The sequence below is a fragment of the Drosophila kikkawai genome, chromosome 3R (genome assembly GCF_030179895.1).
Source record: "Drosophila kikkawai strain 14028-0561.14 chromosome 3R, DkikHiC1v2, whole genome shotgun sequence".
NCBI classification, from domain to species: domain Eukaryota; kingdom Metazoa; phylum Arthropoda; class Insecta; order Diptera; family Drosophilidae; genus Drosophila; species Drosophila kikkawai.
In genome coordinates, this window is record NC_091731.1 from 16,038,289 (window position 1) to 16,060,042 (window position 21,754).

Genomic DNA, 21,754 nt, shown 5'->3' on the forward strand with positions numbered 1-21,754 from the left:
CCATTTAACCCGGCCCCGAAAATTGTGCCAAATTTTCCCTTCCCGACTGGAATTGTGTGCGCGAGCATATTTAATTTATAAAACAACCAGAACAGCACCCTCCCTCACGAGGTGAATGGGTGAAAGGGGGTACACCATTCGAGGGTGAATACGGAATAATACAGATGCCGGCGGAAAAGTGCGTGCAAAAAAATCAGTTACTTATTAAAAATGCCCATATACATGCAACAAACATGAGCTCAAGTATTTGTATATGGCTGCATTAGCGTCTAGAAGGCCCCCAGGGCCTGGGCATAAAAATCAGTAGCCAGTAGAATGGGTGCGAAATTAATTAGAAGCACCCTTCAAGTGTTACGGCTACTGGGAAATTAACTAAAAGGAAATTTCCAATCAAAAGGAAATTGCTAATTGAATTTGGCTACAATTTATAGGTTCCATAATTTTGAATTAAGAGTCATTTGTACTTAGTTAAAATCACTCAATACCTTTATAATTCCTTTTCAAGAATTATTTAAATCTTACGATTATTTTCTAAAAATCAAAAGTTTAGTCATTTCTTTCCTCACAGCTTTCAACAGCAAAACGAGTAAGAAATCGCAGCTGCTGACTGAGTTGCTTTAAGCCAGATTAGCCACGACGTGGTGGGGCGCCATTCTCTTTTCACTTTTCGCCTGGAAACGTGGCTAAAACGTCTTAAGCACACTCTCTCACTCGGCCACAAGCCCGATCAATAATTGATGCGTTAATTTATCGCTTGGCAAATTGTGTGGCCAATTGGCTAACACAAAAACACACGCATTCAACCGAGTCGAGGCAGCCTAAGAGTCCCTTAATCGAAGTCAAGTGTGGACAGACGGATCGAGTTTCGGAAAACAATCACGACGGCCTTGGTCTAGGAGGGGAACCGAGGGGGAAGCCCTCCCACTTACTCCTTGTGTTGGGGGAAATCACTAAAATGAACAGCAAACACACACAGAAAGAGGCGGCTTTTAGTGGTGGAAAAATAGAGTTTGAACAAGCTGGAAGTGATTGTGTCTTGTTACAAAAGGACCTTCAAGGTATTCTACTTACTAGGGCTTAAAAAAGGTTATATATTCTCAACTTTATATCTGTAAAATAATTAAAAGATAAATTTAAAGGCCTAAACCATATTAAACTATATATCTTTAAAGGCTGTGGCATCAGCTAAAAGATATATGCAGGATCAAGGTATACCATATATTTTAATCACAAGTATTCCCTGGCATGTATGTATTCAAGTGCTCGAACGGGACTCGCATAAAGGTAAAACTGTCACTAATAATAGCCATGCCCTGGCCGCACATAAAGTCCTGGCTGCGACATCCTGAGAGAGAGAGAGTGAGAGAGTGAGAGAGGGGTTAGGACAACCAGCTGAAAGCAAGTGATGGCGAAAGCTGGAGCAGAGGGGTCGCCATAATCAGTATTGGCATTTTAAGTGACACTTGGGCTGTCCTGCGCTGTCCTCTGGAATTCCCACTGCCACACCACCAATCCGATCCGGATTGCAGCCCCGCCATCGAACTCAACTCGCGTCATGCTCCGCCATTTGTATATGAGCCAAATAAAAATGCATAGGAAATGAAGCTGGTGGCAAGGCTGACAGAAATCCAGGAGAGCAGGAGCAGGAGAAGGAGCTGCTCCGGAGGCTGTATTATTCGGAGGCACTTGCGCCAAACTTTCCTGCTGAATATTCCATGAAGTTGCCAATAAAGTCAAGTGGCAAGTCCTGGCCACGTTGGCGGCAGGGACACTCATACAGTCGAAACTGAGGCTGAGACATGCACTAGTTACAGTGCATACACTGGAAGAAACTAACGTCGGAACTGGAGTTTATTTTAGTTTTAAAAAGGAAAAGGAAAAATCTCATTTTTAACTATATTGAAAAGTGTTCAGGAACATTGTGCTCTTATATTACGTTTTAATGGCTATATTATTTTTAAAACTATACTTTGTCCAAGTAAATAAATTATTTTGTATATTTTTCAAACTCCAAAATTAACCGAAATTTTTAAATTAATATTAATAAGATGAAAAAGTAATATAAACATAACATTAGCATATTTATATTGCTATTCATTTTATAAAAAATATTTTTAAAAGCAATACTTTTTCCAGACATTCATAGTCAAAAATAAACCGTAGTTGACACATTATTTCTTCCTGTGCACCTGTGGATACACTTAACCTAAGTTCTGTTCTGGTGACTTTGCTGTTGTTGCTGCTGCTGCTGCTGTGCCTGCCATTCGACTGCAGTGCGCTGCTGCATACTAATTTTCCACCACCCTGCCACCGCCCACTGCCATCTCGTCCTCCTGCTCCTGCTCCTCCTCCAACTCCTGCAGCTCCATCTCCATCCCCATTTTCGGATCAGCATCAAGCATCTCCAACCCCCGAATCCCCGCCTGCCAAGACCCAGCCTGGCGATGTGGTGGTCTTGGCATCATTTCGTATTCATACCAAGCACCAATTTCTCGTTGTTGCTGCTGCTGCTGCGCTGCAGTTATTGTTGTTGCCTGCTATTAAGTAAAATAAAAGTAAAAATGCAATAAAAAATGTTGGCCGCCTCTCTCGTTTTGCATTAAAATTGCATTACAATTGCCATGGATGGTCGTCGTTGCCGTTGTTGTTGTAGTTGCTTTTATTATGGCAATTGTTGCGGCGTTGTTGTTGCTCAAATGAAATCCAATTAGCCGACTACAAGGCCTACCAGCAGCAGCAGCAGCAGAAGCAGCAATGACAATGCGAAGCAAGGAGATATTCTCATTCGCTGGCATCGTGACTCCAAGAGTCCTTTTCACCGATGAGTGTGCTGGTGTGTATTGTTGTGATTGCGAGTATTTTAATGTGCCTGTGCGCGTGGGCATTTCAATGCGATTCAATATGCAGTAATTGCCTTTCTTAATTTTTTTTGGCCATGATTTGTTCGTGTCTGACACAAAAACATGGCCAGTTAAGTGCCAAAATGAATATTTATAACCGTTATGCCTAGGAACAGTGTATGTTATTATGATAAGTATTTCACAGGAATTTGCATATTAATAATTTTGATTATGTGAGTAATATAAAAACCGAATGCTTATGGGGGTATTTTTACTGTGACAAGATCAATCACACTTTTAAAATAATTTTAAGTCCTTTCCGATGTTGTGAGCTACTTCTTTTTTAATTTGCACAAGATTTTTATTTGACTTTCCTTCTGTTACAGGTAGAGATAGTAAACCGGAGGGATATCCGGAACCCGGGAACCATTCCCTGTAAGAACGTCTTAAAATAGATAATATACTAAGACAGATTTTGTGCTAAATAAAACTATAGAAATCGTTATTCTTTGATTTAAAAATATAATCTACTTTCATTGTGCAATAACTAAATCAAATTAAGCCAAGGTACCGTGTTAAAATATTCGTCTACGTTCTTTCTAGTATAGGAAGGTCGCATAATCTTCTAGTCTTGGGCAAATTGAAACTCTCAATCCTAGCTCTAGGATCTGAAGACACAGAAGGCCATTCAAGCTTCAACGTTTTACCAACAATTCAGGCAGAAGAATTCCCAACTGATTCTAGCATTAAACTAAAGGTGAATGCATTAAGTTATGAGGTCCACAACAATTGCAGGTTTAAGCCTAGCGTGTGATATCAAACATTTCCTTTTCAGCTAACTTATTTCAATGGAACCTATATAAAATCTATGTATGTACAAAAAATTGATTCTATTCTTATCCAGCCGAGTCGATTTGGCCATGTCCGTCTGTTCATCTGTTTGTCTGTCCGTTTCTTGCAAACTAGTAGTTCTTCAGATTGAAAGCTATCTGAATTAAACGTTGCAGTCTACTGACTATTCTTACTAGTACATATACATATATTATCATATTTCTGCCATAGGAACAATCCAATCCAATTCAATCCAAATGCAAATTGCAAGGGTATACAAACTTCGGCGAGCAAAGTTAGCTTCTTTTCTTGTTTTAAACTAAGACCCTTGAAGTTAGATAGGAAGCTATAGATGTATACAGAGTGTAACTCATGTTCCTGTTTATATTTTTCCTCCGAGCTTACTTACATTCCATTACAAATCCTTAGCCAACCAAGTACTGGATAAGGTGCATGTCCACACACACACACATTCGGAGTCGAATTCCGAAAACACCTGAGCTCCTGAGCTGAAAGGAACGTGGCTCGTGCCCAAATTGCCGAGGAAAACTGTCAATTAACCCAAGAGGTGAACTTGGGGAAAATGCCAGAGCTGCTGGAGCTGCTGCATCCGCCGAAGATGCAATTTCCATTTGCATGCCACCAGGTATGCCCCTGCAAATGGATTGGATTCATGTGGTTTTAGCCAGAAGAGTTCCTCCTTATCGCAATCGCCGCCTGCCAAACGCCAAACGCCAAATGCCAGGCGATAGCGCGGAGAACGCTTTGCGCTAATAAAGATCTCGCGTAGTCAGGGACATTAGGAAGTGGTGCAGAGGCCAAGGAACCCCGCTCCAGGTCCCGCTGTTGCCCTTCTCAAATCCTCTGCTTTGTGAACTCAAGCTGACAGAACGCTATTTCCAATTGTGCTATTAATCTGCCACATTTGCACTTCCACGGGAAAGAGTGCGGCAGGCTGGCTAGCTCGCTCGCTCTCTACGGTTGTAGCGAAGCAGAGCAAGCGAGATGCACTACGAGGGCCAGAGTGAGAGGCAGCGAGTGCCTGGGGGGAGGGAAACGCTTGGCTAACCCGAAAATAGAAACAATCAAAATAAAAATACATTCTCTTCATGCTCTCTCGTCTAATAAAAAACCCCAAAAGCAAAACGTTTTCCATTTAAAATGTCGTCGCAAAAGCCTGAAACTCCCGCAGAGCGCCCCCCCTTGGCAGTGGCCAATGGCAGCTTGGTCAGGCCACGCCCCCTTCCCCAATTGCCGGCCAGTGCTGCCCATCGGCGGGCAGAGCGAAACCTGTTCTTCCACGAGCGAGAGGCCGCGCATGCGCCGCGAGAGAGCGAGACGGCGACACGGGGCGGAGCGGACCAACCAGAAGAGCAAGGCCCGATTGCTGGGCAAAGGGTGGGTGGCGGTATTATGGTAGGTTAGGTTCAAACAAGGTGGCTAACTGGCTCGTTAACCGAGATAGGAAGGAAGTCGATGCCGGCGTCGCCGCTGCCGTCGCTGCCCGCACACCAGGCAACTGGTTAGACCCGTTTCCGGCGCGGTGACTCTCACTCCAACCTCCTGGAAACACCAGCCAGCAGCGCCGGAGCAGCAGACGCGGCAGCGAGCCAGGCAGCGCCTCGTCCGTCGGCACAATTTGATTGCATTTATGAAAAGCGTATTCGCCCGCTAGCACGCGCCCGCTCCCAGCTTCCCAGCTCGCAAATCGCACAGTTCGCAGTTCGGCATTCGGAATCCGTGGTCCGTGATCCGTAGTTCCCAGTGCGCCCTTAATCGCGGAAATCAATCTGAAATTAATTAAACATTTTTGGTGTGTGCCCCGCAGTGCATTAAATACAATCTAAAACAATTAATAAAGGATAAGGAAACGAATAAAATAAGTGTGAAGGCATAGTGCAGTGAGAGGAACTCCCAAATTGGCTCCACTAGTTGCCAGCATGTCCAGCCACGAGGAGGATGACCACGAGCACGAGAACGAGCATGGCGACGATGTCGAGGAGCAGGAGATTCACGTTGATGTGGACTCCGATTCCCGCATGTCCTGCGGCAGTGGATCCGATGTGGATATGGACGGTGGCAGTTGCTACGATGAGTCCGAAACGCCATTGAGGTAAGGATTGGGATCTTAGCGAAGAAGGGGAGCTTGGAATTCGTTGATTTCATTAAAATGGGTTTGGGAAATACATTAACGAAGTATACTCTCCTTTAAAACTATTTAAAAAACGCAAATTTCCACATTTCCAAATTTAATGTGTTAAATAACTCTTTTGGACTTTAATAATAAACTCTATTTTGTTACATTTTTAAATGTTTTATAGTATTGTAATGAATTTTTATAGGCTGTGAAATATATAATAAATATATTCAAAATAAGACTAGATTATCCATTGCTTCGATCAATAACCCTCTAAATAAATTTCATACCATTTTGGCTTGGTTTTAGTCATTGAAAGCTTATTAAACCTTGATAACAATGTCAATAATTTATGTGATCGCTTTAATTCTCCCCTTATTAGAGAAAGGAAAAGGGTTATTTGTTCAATGGTTCGCTGAGCCACACATTTTAATGGTTTTTAAGTTGTTCAGTTGCATATTTATTTGACTAAAATAATTTTACTTAATTATCTAGTAAAAAAGAAACAGAAACAGTCATATAATAACCCAATTTTCATTTTAAAAATTAAATAAAAATATTTCATACAAATATTAAACACATTTCAATAAAATACCCCCAAGTTTGGCCAACTTTTGATTTAGAAATTCGACTCAAATCCGATTTTATGGCCTCATAAATGATCAAAATAGTATTAAGCCAGAGAAAAGCTATTTACATTTATTATTATGTGTTCATAACTCCCACTGTTTTATTGTCAAACGTATTTTAGCGCACAATGCTCACAAAATCCTATTATTCGGATCAAATTCTCCGGCTTAACGCCATTAAAACGCCCGGACAAAGTCGCCTTTGTCCGTGGGCCAGACAAAGGTGCATCTTGCCGCCGACAAAATCGGCTAACAAGCTGCCAGAATGTCGAGCAGGCCCACTGCTAACTGCTGCCTCCCATTCAGGCGATGAAGAACGGTGTGAACAAACCTCTTAAACGCTAATGAATTGACCACAATGCCACCAAAAGAATCGAGTCGAAAATGTCTCATAAAGTCTCAAAGAAACTCCCTGAATTTACATAGGGCCCGGAGGGAAAGAGTTTCGAATGGATGGCGACGATAAAACGCACATTAGTAAGGCGCCAAAAACGCGCCGTGATAAGGCTCTTTCTTTGGGTCCCCAAATGAGTTCGATCTGGGGCCCGAACTTCGGCTCGAATGCGAGACAAAGAAGAAATCGTTTGTCGGATTAACATTTTAATAGAGATCGTAATAAAAATGCTATAAAACTCGCGTTCCAGCGAATGTAGAGCAGCAGATAGGCCACAGAAATATGTTTGCTTATAACTTTTGATCTTTGGTTTTTGGAAAGCGATGCCAACTTGGAAATTATTGTTTCGATTCCGTTCCAAATGGACTTTTTTGTTTCTGTTAAGTTTTTTAAATTAAATGCCGTGCGTGACTTGTTTTTGTGCGTCAATTGATGGCTTTCGATGATTTATTGGCGCGTATTAAATGCCTCTAACGGCCGTCAGCATTTGCATAATTAGGCCGCGCGCACACTACGAGCTGAAAGCGGAGCTTACGGCTGAGAGCTTATCCGCGGAAAGCTTATCAGCGAGCGAAGCTTTTTGCAGCCGCGCACACTGCAAGCTTAAGCTGACGCGCGCTGATCATTGCTTTGATCGACTTCAACAAGAAAGATGCATTCAAAAAGTCTGCGTCGAATATTTTTATCTGATAAATCAAAGTACTTTATAAACAAGAAAAGATCATATCGTAAGATATGGGTACATCCAATTTACATGGATAGACCTTTGATGGGTGAATTCCATCATTTGTATAATCAATTGCGTGAATTTCCGATAAAATTTTACGAATACATGAGAATGGAAATTGAAACGTTTGATTACATTCTTAATGGTGTGAGTGAGAAAATACAGAAAGCTTTATCGACTTTCAGAGAGCCAATTTCTCCCACAGAAAGACTAGTTATTTCCATAAGGTAAGAAAACAATTAATTTCTCTAATGAATGTAATATGTATTTATTTAATCTATGTGTATTATGTACAGAATATGTGTAATTAGGTAATGTAAATATGCAAAAAAATTTTATATATGTATATGTATGTTTGGTGTGTCTATAGTATATGTATGTATGAAACTAGGTAACTTTAACATGTATGGAAGCTTTTTAAATATATGTGTGTATGTAATTACTAAATGTTAATATAAAGAAATTTTAAATATATGTATGTGTAGTATGTGTGTATAGTATGTGTGTATGATATGTGTATGTAATAATATTATATGTAATAAATTAATTTTAATGCTCTAAGTTGTCTGTTGTAATTTCTACAATTTCATTAATAATTTTCGATCTTAGACGCATTTTTTGAAGTGTAGAAAATTTTTCAATGTGCGGAAGAAGGGATTTAAAAAAATGTAAATCGTCCGAGTCCTCGTGATTCGTCCGTTCTATGTCCGTTTCTAAAAGTTTTAATTTTTTTCTTTCTATGTCCAAGTACGCGTCGTCGATGTCTGTCTTTCGTTTTGCTGTTTTTTTAATTTGTGTATTTTGTTGTTGTCCCGCGATGTTTTTGATAGTTGGAGCATCTCCGCTGTCAACATTTTCAATAAAAATGCTTGTGGTGGAGGTATCGTCCATTAGTTCGATGTCGTCAAATAAGTACTCAATATTACTGTCGCCACTTAATGCGGAATCGTCCCTCAAGAAGCTCATAAGTTCGAAGTATTTAAACTTCGACACATGGGGGACTGCCTCAGATCCAGAGCTTGCTTGAGGGACTTTCCGCAGCGCCTTTCGGTACTCATCCTTCAGATACTTAAATTTCTTTTTGCAGTCCGCTTCTGAAATGATAAAGAATATATTTCTGTTACAGATATCTTGCAACTGGAATGTCGATTCGAGGACTATCATTTAGTTTTCGTACTGCAGAAAGCACTATAAGGCAAATGATACCAGAAGTGTGCCAAGCTATTTGGGACACTTTCTGCAGGACTCACATGGCACCACCAAGTAGCGAAGACTTTCTAAAAGTCTCCAAAGATTTCTTTGAAAAAAGTGGCTTTCCGAACTGTATTGGAGCCATTGATGGAAAACATGTTCGAATTAAATGCCCCACGAATTCCGGATCTGAGTACTTTAATTATAAAAAATTTTTTTCTTATGTTTTGCAAGGTGTTTCCGATGCAAATTGTAAATTTTTATTTATTGAAGTTGGTTTTAAAGGCAGTCAAAGTGATGGAGGAATTTTTGCTGCTTCCAAGTTCAACAAAGCAGTAAGAAATAATATATTAAATATTCCAGACGCAAAACAATTGCCATTTGCTGATATAACAGCACCCTATGTTTTTGTTGGAGATGAGGCGTATCCTCTAATGACATATTTAATGAGACCATTTCCAAGAAGGTCATTAAATGCAAGAAATGAAACTTTCAATACAAGACTTTCATCTGCTAGGCGTTGCATCGAGTGTGCATTTGGGATTTTGACTGAAAAATGGCGTCTATTGAAAAGAGAAATTGATCTTCTACCGCATAGATCAATTCTTGCAATAAAAACAATGTGCCTTCTGCACAACACAATCATTGACATCGAAAAGATTAATGATTATATATATTCTTTTGATGCAAATGAACAAAGCACTACCCCAAGTTTATCGAGAAGTAATAACAGATCCGGAAATGAAGCTAAGCAGATTCGAGAGCAGTTTGTAGAATACTTTAATTAATTAAATTTACTTTGCAATTGTTTATTCTTTACATATTACATTAATTGTTAATATTACATTACATTACATTACATTAATTACATTTCTTATTATTATTAATTAAATTCAAATGCAAATAAATTAATCATGTAAAAAACGCATTCTCGCTTTTTCCTTTTAATTTAATAAAATGTTTCATTATTTATTATTTATTATTTATTATTTATTATTTATTATTTATTATTTATTATTTATTATTTATTATTTATTATTTATTATTTATTATTTATTATTTATTATTTATAATTACTTTTTTTTTTTTTGTGTATACAGCAGTTGAGAAACTGAAAGCTCTCATGCATTTGCATTCAACTAAATGCAACGGTAATATGTATGTATGTATGTATGTTATATGCATTTGCATTCAACTAAATGCAACGGTTATTTGTATGTATGTATGTATGTATGTATGTTATATGCATTTGCATTCAACTAAATGCAACGGTTATTTGTATGTATGTATGTATGTTATACATGTTATATACATACATACATATAACTAAATGCAACGTTTATATGTATGTATGTATATAACATACATACATAAATACATATAACCGTTGCATTTAGTTGAATGCAAATGCTTGAAGCAAAATACTATAAATAAAAATAAATGTATACTTACTTGGCGCGTGCATTGCATTTGAGATAGCATCCCATGCTTTTTCAGTAACAAGTCTATTACAATAATATTTATTCTTCTTGTCCCACACTGGGGGATTGAGTAACACCTCGCTGAGTAATGTTTCGTAGTCCATTTCTAAAGCGCAATTAAAAAAGCTTCCGTTCACTGTTGAACAAATTAAACAGGCTTGGCCGATCAAAGGGATCGAAGCTCTGCTCCGCTCATAGGACAATTAAGTTTTATTTACACCAAAAAAAAAAAGTGGCGGCAAATTTTAATTACTTAATATTATTATGTCTATTATTATTCATAATGGACTTTAAATTTTCGAAATCGACCACCCAGTTCTCCCGAATATGGTTGACAAAGTACGTTTTTTTAGTGTACTTTGGCACCCTGTATCTCGGAAAGTTGACAATATTTTTAGTTTAATAAATATTAAAAAAATTCTTCATACTTTTCTATATAACTGGACAGAAATTTAAATTTCTGTTACTTAAGCGCTAATTAGGGCAATTTTTTAAAGAATAGTCTAAAAAATCAGCTCGCATCAGCTTTTGAAAAAATCAAACATGTTTGGTTGATCAAACAGAGCGGAGCGAAGCTGAGCTTATCAGCTTTCAGCTCCGCGCTCAGTGTGCGCGCTCTCATACAAGTAGTGTGTTTGTTTCAGAGAGCTGATAAGCGTCAGCCGTCAGCTCCCGCTTTCAGCTCGTAGTGTGCGCGCGGCCGTAGTGTGCGCGCGGCCTTACTTCATTTTCAGCCACATTGCGTATACGCAGCGGTGGCCACTCGCGTTCTGCATGTCGTCGCCGGCTCCGCTTATCCGCTCGCGTGGGCTTTCGGTTAGTGTTTTCGAGACTGGTCTGGATTGCAGGCAGCCTTAATTATAACCGATGTTCTCAGGCTTTTCCGCTTATCGGGCGACACTTTTTAATGAGCCCGCACCTTACAGCCAGTCGTCAGTATAAATGTATATTTCTCCATCTCCTCCCCAGTGAATCGCTGCAGTCCGAGCAGACGCGCTCCTCGTCCAGCGAGAATCTGCCCTTCAGCATATCACGCCTGCTATCCAAGCCCTTCGAGACCAGTCATCACCATCATCACCACCACAACAATAACAACAACACGCAGCACAGCAGCAGCAGTCCCGGCTCCAGTCACAACAACAACCACGGCGAGAAGGGCGAGGAGAAGGAGCTGCTGCAGGCGGAGGATCAGGACTTGGCCGCCTATAAACTGGCCACCAGCATTGCCAATTCGACATACGGAAGCGCCGCAGCTTTGTATTCGTATCCGCATCTCTATCCCTCGGCGGCAGCGGCGGCCGCCGGTCATGTGCTGCGGGTGCCGCCCCAGCGGACGCCACTCACCTGGGCGCTACCGCCGCTGCATCATGCGGCGCTGGCCCATCAGGCGGTCAAGGATCGGCTGGCAGGTGAGTGAAGCAGAAGAAAGGAGTCGGAGGCGAAGTGAAGAGATGTCCGAGTCGAAGGCCCCATGTCGCGGTGGCCCATGTTCGCGGAGATCTCTCGCTCCCCCAATGACCCGCGGTGGCAATTGCTACTGTTCCCCAAATAAGCGCGATCAGAGAAGTCTTTTAAAGCAACAGGCCTATCGGCATATCATTGCTGGTCCAACGCACACATACACGGAGGGAAAAAGTGGTTTAAATTGAGAGGAAAAATATCATTTTATTTAGTAATTCTTGAATACTTTTTGAACTGAGCAAAAGTTTAAAATATTTATATTGCAAAGAAGGCTGTAATCTTAATTATAATCCCTGAGTATAATTCACCAACTTTTCCCTCAGTGCACACACACACGAGTGGCCGAAACGCTAAAGTATAAAAACATGTTTGCCTTCAAATGCGCAATCGCAGCTTAAGTTAAAAACTTAACTCTGAGCCACCGCCCAGAAGCGACACACAGGAATGGGGATGTGCCTCCTGATTTGCATACGCATGCGCGCCTGTATTTGTATCTGCATCTATCTGGGCCCTGCTGAATCCGCATCTGTATCTGCATCTGCAGAGCCCTCTGCCTGTGGCTGCCTTTTGTTAATTTGTTTACATTATGAGCTTCACTTGTAGCTACAAGCGGCCGGCACAGCGCGAGCCCTTTGAAATAATGAGACGGCGTTGATTTTATTACGCCTCGGTAGCCAGGCGATCCCGATTGGGATCGGGATCGAGTCCTGCATAACTCATAATATTTGGGCCTCTTTTTCGGTCATGTGGAAAAGCTGCTTAGGCCCCGCACTGCGGCAATCTGATGCGCTTTTATGGCCAACATCCGCTCAGTGGCAGGGCTCCTTCTTACTCCTTTTTTTTTTAGTTATTTTAATGAGCTGGTTTACATGACTTTTTAATTTCGCGCTGGGCCCGAAAGGGAATTAATTACGCATTGGGCGGTCGCAGGGCTCAGCCCGAGAGCTGGCTGTCCGCGCCGGCTTATTTATCGCCGCATACCGCACTTCACATTTGAGTCCAACTGACATGGTCAGCTTTTAATTAGCCAGTCGAATGCCAGCGGTCCGGATCAGTCCACCTGAGAGAGAGAGGCACACTTATGAGGCCGCCGGGTGATCCAAGTTTTCTGGATCCGCTGCCATCCGTTCCGTCTCGTTTCGTTGCGTTTTGTCAACATCTTCGGCTCCTCGGACACTCTTCGTCATCGTCAGCAGCGTCGCCTGTGTCTGTGTCTCGTTGTGTTTATTGTGTCGCTTGCCTTGTGCTGATAAGCTGGCGCCTTGGCTTTTTTCATTAACAAGACAAACGAGCGTCCAGCCCCGGTTCCGATCCGAGCCCCTTTCAAAGTGGTCGCCTCCTCCTCCTCCCTTTGGGCAGGCGAGGGCTCTTAGCGCCATATGATTAATAACCATTGCATGTTAATTTTCGTTATTTTTTGGACACAACGTCGCAGCGGATGCCAATTACTTTTCGGCCATGCAGAGCGACCAGCGCTACCCTAATGCAATTTCAAACCAGTCGAAATATTCCCCATTTTCGTTGGGCTTTTGTCACGACACTTGGCCACACGATAGTCCAGTAGAATATGACGATGAGTTTGGAAAATCGAAGTTATGGCTCAGAGAATTTTAGGAAATCCTATGAAGCTAGAAAGCTATGCCTAAATCTGGTGTACATTTCAAATTCCATCTAAATCTTCTTGTCTATAAAAATGTATTTATCTAAATTCTCAGTTTTATCCTGCAAAATAGTGATAATCCAAATCACTATCAAAGGTCACAGCCAGGCAGCTCCTTGGAAAAACCAAAAACGGCAGAGGGAGTGGCAAAACCAGGTCGAGCCACAGGCCGCCATCAATAATGCATGCTAAAAGCTTTTTGCATTATTTTACGTATTTCTGGCAAGGCATCTTGGCCACAACCGCACACACACACACGTCTATACTCCCTTACACCTACCGCCATGTGTATCTTTAAGATACACCAACATCATAAATAAGCGTGGCAGGGCAGGAGAAAGCCGGGAAAGCTATAAAATTATGCTTATGCTTCAACCCCCTAAGCCGGAATCCTTCAAGGATACACATGGCACACAAGCTGCGGGATATCTTTGAAAATCCCAAGGATGCCTTCCGCTTATGTGGTGCGATAAATGGCTTTTTATTGAAATTGATATTGCCTGAAATATTCAAATGATCGGCTACCCTCACGACCCCAGCTCCTTGTGTTTCTCACTTTGGAAAAAAGGGTTCTCGGGGAAAATCGCAATAAGAAGCATGATTTGTCAGCTTAACACCCGCCATACATTCGGCGGCCTCTGATGGCTTTTGACAGCCCAGCGCCATTTTCTTATGGCTTTCGAACACGTACACTTGTCCAAAGGTGAACCCAACTCAATGCGAAACGGACTGAATCAAATCGATGAGTTATATTTACATTGAATATGTTTTCATACTTTAGAAAGTTTTTCAAGGCATATCTATTGGGGTTATATTTGTAAATTATGGAATATCTTTTGCCTCAGCAAATGGTTTTGGGTTTCAAGTATGTTAGCGAGCTTTATACAATTTTATGGTCCTTATTTGATAGGAAATATACTGACAAGCCAAAAGGTTATAAAAATTGAAATAAAAAACATTTTACAGATTTTTAAAAAAAGGTCTTATTAGCAGTTATTCCTCACCAGAAAACTAGACAAATATTTCTTCAAAAGTAAGGAATTTCTCTCTCTTTAAAGCGTATTCAAATCAATATCCCCCATCAGCTTTATGAATAATTTAATTGCAATCCAATATCGACTGATATTATTTACCCATCGACTGACGTGTCTCACCATATTTGAATAATTCATCAATTAGTCTCGCTGTCTTGGCTTCAAATCACTTGGCCTCAAATGACTGCTGCTAGCCAGGCAATTTCTCCGTGAAATTGGCAAAGCCCAGTTCTCGATTGACCTCATCTGCGGAGTCAGTAGTCTGTGAGCCGGTTTCCTAATTGCCTCTGTTGTTGTTGCTGTTGGCAGATCGATCGCCTTAACATTTTGTTGCGCACTGTGCCCGCCTCTTATCGCACCCAATAAACAACAAAGCACACACAACGGCGGCTGGCAGGAATTTTAAAAGGTTCAGCGCCAGAGCCAGGCTCAGCTCAGCCACCGTTCGACCAGATACCGACTGGGACTCGGAGTCGGACACTGGGTCACTTACGCGCGTCCTCCGAGCGCGACTTTATGACTCAACCCGAATGGAAATTGATGTCGCGTGCTTTGTCTACAAGGGGCGCTGCGATAAGGGTTCCTGCTAGACCGCCGCCAGAAACCGAAACCTCAATCCCTGGCAATTAGGCAGCGAGTCAGCGGCCTCCAAATTGATTTCACAGCGGGAGGAGTGGCCCGAGCTCTTAGGTAGCAGGTAACAGGTACCGAGTACCGGGCAGCGCTAAGTACTTGCAGCCTCACAGGCGCACAGGTGCCGTCGCTTAACTCCGGAAGCGGCATTCGGAAATGGCCAGTTATCTAGGAATTTATGGTTTGCTAATTGGCCGCCAGGACACACACACCGCTCGAAGGAGTAGGGGATAGTGTAGAGAATATATAAACTATATTATCCTTGGCAACTTTAAGTATTATCCCTGTTAAGTACTCACTCAAAATCCCTAATTACAGCTGCCTTCCCCATCGCCCGACGGATCGGACATCCCTACCAGAACCGCACGCCGCCGAAGCGAAAAAAGCCGCGCACATCCTTCACGCGCATCCAGGTGGCGGAGCTGGAGAAGCGATTCCACAAGCAAAAGTATCTGGCCTCAGCCGAGCGAGCGGCCTTGGCCCGCGGTCTCAAGATGACCGATGCCCAGGTGAAGACGTGGTTCCAGAATCGCCGCACCAAGTGGAGGTGAGTTCTATTCCTTCCTGATGCGTTTCCCCAGGTTCCTCAGAGTCCCTGCTGGGCTAGAGGCAAAAAATCAATACCCCATCCCCCATAACAATTTCTCAGTGTTTTTGGAAGTGCTGACAGCTTGACACTTACCCTCTTCTATGCGCCCCGCCTTTCTGTTTTTTTATGTTTCGTTTTAAACTACAATATGCACAAAAGGCTTTTGTTAAAAAGAAGGAATATTAAAAAGGCAGGAGCGGAAATAGACGAATCAGAGGTACTCTATGAGTGATAGTCTGAGGGTTAGCTGTAGGTGTTAGGTGTAGATATATCTGGTTATAACGAAATATTGTAGTTTTGAGATATATCCTTTAAGAAATAGACTTTGTTTGGGTAAATAAGGTTTCGAATAGTACCTAAAAACCTTAAAGCAGCAATATTCTTTAACAAATTTAATTTAGTTTGGGTTTAATTTCATTCCCTAGAAAAACTCTAATACAAATAGTTATCTTTCTTTTTTCGCCACAAAGAATATGCTAATTTGTATATACCCCAACTGAGAAATAGGTCCAAAAACTGGCGTGCATAAGCGGGGAGTAAATGGCTCATACAATATGCATGAGCACATTAAACGGGCAACACACAATAAGCAGCCCCCAGGATTGGGGGAGAGTGTTTTTACGAGGCTTACAGAGGGGTAGTTGCATTTCGCAGCCACAAAGAGTGCTCTTGTTGAACAACAAGCTAATTGGCAAGGCTTTGTTTATAAAGTATTAACATTTACCAGCTTACCAATGAGAAATAATGGAGTTAAAGCATTAATAGTTGATGTGAAATTAACTGCAAATGGAATATAAGATATGATTAAAAACTTGTTATATTAAACATAATTTGTTTAAGAGATAACTATTGCTAATAATTTTAATAATTGCTCATTTTCTTGGTACTTTACCTTCCATCTAAGCTAGAACCCCTTGGGAATCCTAAGCGTCGATGCGAAGGCAAAGGCAAACCTAATATTATTAATATTACGGACTAAGTTTAGGCTTTCACTTAGCACACCCATGTAACTACCCAGCTGTCATGTGGCTATTATAGTTCTAATTTATGTTCTGAAAACGGAAGAGCGCATGTACTCACATTCGGCATGCAAATGACAATTTATTTGGAACAGAAATTCATAAATATAGAACCAATTTAATGGGGCATTGATGCGTTGAGGGCTCGATGGCGTGCAGCTAATTGTTTTCTACTTTATTACCGCCGAGTAAAAGTATTTGAATATGAAATAATTTGAGCTGACGCATTTGGATAGTCTTTCTATTCAAAAGCGATTACCGACGATCATAATGATGATGGCAAATGGCGGCTAAATGGACAAAGTTTCCAACATTTCCCAGCGGAGCAGGGCTGAGCGGTGGGAAAGGCGGGAGGGACGGCGCTTAAGACGCGTTAATTGCCGCTTAGCAGGCGGCGGCATTTTTAGAGCCAAGGCAACGGCAGTGGCAGTCCTCAGCCAGCCAGCCAGTCCTCCTCCCGGCTTATCAGCCATTTTGGGCCTATTCCAGATCGTAAAAATTAATGATGTAAAACGCAATTTTGTTAACGGCAACGGCTGGCTCTCGGCCACGGCTCGTTTGCGGTTAAGTGAAATGGCAATGGCACATTAGGCCATGATTACGAGTCAGCATAACTCGTAAATATCCAGGGTATGTGTAATGTGCTCACATAATTGCCTTAATGCACACGGCGCTGCATTGGCCGGTAATTTGAATAATTAGCCCTGTCCAACATGGCGTATGTGCTATGTGCCCATTAGGCAACGCATAAAGATTGCATAAAAGTAGTTTCTTTGGCAATTCCCAATAAATAGTAACTAGTTTGTGACTAATAATGTGTCACATATTACTACTAACTAGGGGAGTTTTAAGTGGACATTTTCTTAGGCACTTAATTAGTTTTCCATTTCCTACTTGGGGGTGGTAAGTTTGTTTCTTATTTGTATATAACACTCGCTGCCATTGAAGTTGTATACACAAAAAGTGTACATCCATAATTAATATCAAATTGCGCGGCCAAATGAATGAACGCTTGTTCCCTGTCACTGTCTGACAATGTGTTTAGCAAAAAAAAGAGAATAATAAAACGAAACAGAAAGGAAAAGAAGCAATCCACAAACGCAGATACAGACAGAAAGCAGCTACAGATACAGATACAAGATACAGATACCGAGGAAAGAAAAATCGCTGGCGATTTGCTGCATACTTCCGGGCGCTGGGTCCCCGAGGCACCGTTTTTTGGGTCCGGAAACAAATGGAGAAGTCTGACTTTTGTCTGACTCTCTCTTTTCACCTCTCCTTCGGGCACATAATTCAATTAGTTTCCCAGCCATAAATCAAGCTGCCGCTAAACCCTTTTTAATTACACGCCCATTCATCATCCCAGGACCCACATCTTTTCTTGGCCAATCTTCTACTACTCCTCGCACTTTATATTAATTGCTCGACATATGCAAAACTTTTCCGGTTGCCGAAAGCTGACTAATTAAAAATTCACACACACGCACACACCAGGAGAAAAACTTGGACCGCAGAGCAAAAATCAATTTGACTGAAAGCAAAGTTTTTGCGGCAAGAGCCGAAAAATCAAATAAAATTAATTACAATGGCGAGGGCCATTTGTAAATTAACTTGTAAGCTGGCTGGGTCCGTCGGCACGTGTCCTTCTTGGGAAGTTCTTGGCCAGTACCGGTCTTGGTCCCAGTCCCTCGGGAACTCGGCCAAAAAGCTCCTTGAGCACTCAATTAATGGCCTGGCTAAATTGTTATGTCTTGAAAGATAATTACCACAGGACCTTTTTGGGGCTGATGGCAGTTTGCGTGTAGTGTGTGAAATGATTTTAATTACGAGGACATGGCCGTGAAGGCCTTAAACAGCAGCTGCATCAGTTGGCGACAGTTCGAGGCTGAATGGGGAGAGGTTGGAAAATTTATGGGCCGAGCTTTAATAAGCGTTTTAGGCTAATGCCTGGCCATTACTTATCGTGGATGGCAAACAAAAACTTTCCACATCAACGCGATGGCGCCAAGAGACCAACATTTAACATTTGTAAAGCGTTTGTTACATTTCCCAGCCAGCTCCGTGACTGAAGATAAATTACAATCGTGTCTCCCCCGGTCCCAAAGAGCGAATTAAGCCGGCACACACTTGGACTCACTCCGAGGCCACTTTCGTTTGCCTTGCCGTTTTGGAGTTTTTAATCAATTTTCGTTGAATTTTTCATGCGGTAGCTAGTAAAAATGTTGCCCGATAAAGCCAGTGCTTGATGGTGCAAAGGTGAAAAAGTAAAAGCCATGTGCTTGGCATATAATAACTCACTTCCAGGCCAAAAACTGACAATTGAATTGTTAATCCGGCTGTGGGGAGTGGGAGTTGGGAGCAGCGAAAACCATGAATGTGATATATACTTCAAATGTAGACAGTTTAAATTCATAAATATTATTTTTATAGAAAATATTTGATGCTTTAATGCCTAAATTAGGTTTATGTAAGTTAGAGTAAATACTTCAGTATTAGGTAAAAAGGGAAAAATAAACTAGAAAAGGTATTCCTATTTGCTTTTCTTTGTCCTCGACTATTTTTTACATTTTTAAAGTAACTTTTATATAATTAAATACTATTTTTCGTTACTCCATATATGGCGCATCCTTTACTAGGACAGCCATAAAGACACCCACATTAGTTATTCCAATTTGTGGGCCCAAAACTTTGAACTAAATACCCCAGCTAATGCATTTTTAATAGACGCGCCTGGGTAGTTATGAAACTGTAGTTTGAACGATGACATTGCTGATGAAAACCGTAATGAAAGCATGTTAAACAATAATTATGATATATGTGTGTCCGCCTAGTTGCGGCTATAATTCGAGCAACTCTTTAGCCGGCAACATAAGAACTTCATTAGCTCATGAAATATTCAAGATGGCGCACGAAACAACCCCTAGTGCTGCGGGGGTGGATGTGGATGTGGATGGAACAGGAACTTATGGTGGTGGTGGTGGTGGCCATGCCGGCTCCATGGCCACAATTAGAGCAAAATGCTGCGCAAACGCGGGACTGGGATGACATGCAACTGCAGTGCGATTTGCAACTGAATTATTTATCAGATGGCAGGGCCACAGTCAGGCAGGGTTTGGTGGGTTGAAAAACAAATCCCTTTTAAGCGCCAAACATTTAAAATGCAATTTCACGCAGCTCCAGCTCGGCACGAAATTAATTTTCCACAAAAACACACAATCGCACACAATCGATCGGCGTGTGTGTGCAGTCAGCATATTTGATTTGATTAGTTTTAAATGGTCTTAATAGCCCGCCCACATAATGACTTGATGAGCTTCTGTTTGCCCCGACCCTACTCGAAATGAGTTTCTGGCAAATTGGTTTTCCATAATGAATATGTACATTAAGCGATACTATTTGATAGATAAGCCTAAATGTCATCATCCACATCGATTAGGTGTTGCTATTCGAGCAGTTTATTAAAGAACTTTCTATGAAAGTATTGAGTCTTGGGGGGTTTAGTGAATATTCAAGAGCAGAGGGTTCTATCTTAAAGTCTTGCTCTTTGGAGGTCAAATAATACCAGCTTATCACCTTGAAAACCTTTAAAATACAGAAAGTTCTTCATTTAAACCAGATATATTTGTATTTACCCAAAGAGTTAAGTTCTTAAGCTGATTTTTGTTGCCATGTTTAGTCAAATATAAAGATTACTTACGTTTTTTTTAAGTTTAACTAATAAAATCCCTTTTTCTCTCTTTATTTCCAGACGCCAAACAGCCGAGGAGCGTGAGGCGGAGCGGCAGGCAGCCAACCGGCTGATGCTCTCCTTGCAGGCGGAGGCCATCAGCAAAGGCTTTGCACCTCCAGCGCCGCCCCTGAACTCGCAGGGGGGCGTGAATGGGGCGCCCCTGGCGGCACTTCATGGCCTACAGCCCTGGGCAGAGGCGTCGCATGCGGCGGGCTGCTAATCGGGCCGCCAAGAGGAGCTAGAGCGAGAGCGAGCCCTCGGCGGCTGTTGGTTTATTTGTGATACACTTCGCTTTGTACATAGTCCGAGGACACGGACAGTGGAGCCTCGGACAGAAGACTATTCGCACTGTACATAGGAGAATAAAGGGGGCGGTTGAGGCAGACCCCCACTGTAAATACCTAGCTTTACTCTGTAGAGACGCTTGCCCAACGGATGCCAGGATGCCAACAAGGCCATGCACCTGGATCGGCGCTTTAAGTTCGTGTAGAATTCCGAATTTTCGTTTTGTGTTCGTAGTGCTGCATTTAGAATATTAGTTATTGTTCGACAGTCGCAGTGAGCTTCGAAGCCGCGCCTAGTAATAGTATATTTAATACGCAAAATTATATATGGATTGTAATGTATTGTAATTGTAATATGTATCTGTCTCTAGGCTTAAGTCAAATGGCATTACCTAGTATTATAAATTATAAACCCTAAATACATGTATGATCATTGGAAAGTAAACAAAGCAAGAGCAATGGAAATAAACACATTACGAAATCAAAGAATATACTTACAACTAAAGTCTTTTCTATTTTACAACAGTAAGTTCTTTGAACTTTTTTGATGTGGGTAAGGAAGATGGATAAATTTCAGTCTTTTGAAGGTTTTTAAAATATATTTTTAGTTTGAGAATAATACTTAAAAATATTATAAGAGAACGAGCTCTCGTTAGTAAAATGTCCAAGAGAAATATTATCGCAATATTGAGATGCGGAATAAGGCGAAAAAAACAAAATACTCAATTTTATATTTTCGTAATATTCTTTTATTAATTAAATGTGCTACAAGGTTCCCTCTTTACCATTTTCCTCACTCAAATGTTGCCCTTTAGAACACGAAAACTCCCCCAAAACAATGAAAATCTGACGTTAGGGGAGTTTCCTTTGTCTTTTCGCTTGAGATCCTTAGTTAAATGGAAATGTTGCAACCCTTAAATACCAGAAACTATCCGTTGAAGATGATTTATAGATAGTTATTGACAGGCTGAGGGTGGTTGGATCGCGTAGACCAGTTCTAATAGGAACCTGCAGCCTGGGCCGGATACCTTTTGACGTGCTAATGATGGGGCTAGCCAAAAACATCAATAAAAAAATAACCAAAAAAATCAGCCATATGCTCGACCCACGAAAA

At 41.5% G+C, this 21,754-nt stretch overlaps 1 protein-coding gene and 1 long non-coding RNA gene across 2 annotated transcripts; both read left to right on the forward strand.

The window, feature by feature from the left end:
- The first annotated feature begins 5,584 nt into the window (after positions 1-5,584).
- On the forward strand, positions 5,585-20,576 carry C15 (homeobox protein C15). Its single transcript, XM_017180048.3, has 4 exons — positions 5,585-5,784; positions 11,200-11,639; positions 15,337-15,565; positions 20,375-20,576. The coding sequence occupies exons 1-4, from the start codon at positions 5,612-5,614 to the stop codon at positions 20,574-20,576; spliced, it is 1,044 nt and encodes a 347-aa protein (XP_017035537.1). The 5' UTR covers positions 5,585-5,611.
- Positions 7,485-9,677, forward strand: LOC138927847 (uncharacterized). The gene is made up of 2 exons (XR_011445296.1): positions 7,485-7,785; positions 8,685-9,677. It is a non-coding gene; the product is annotated as an uncharacterized lncRNA (long non-coding RNA).
- Positions 20,577-21,754: the final 1,178 nt, after the last annotated feature.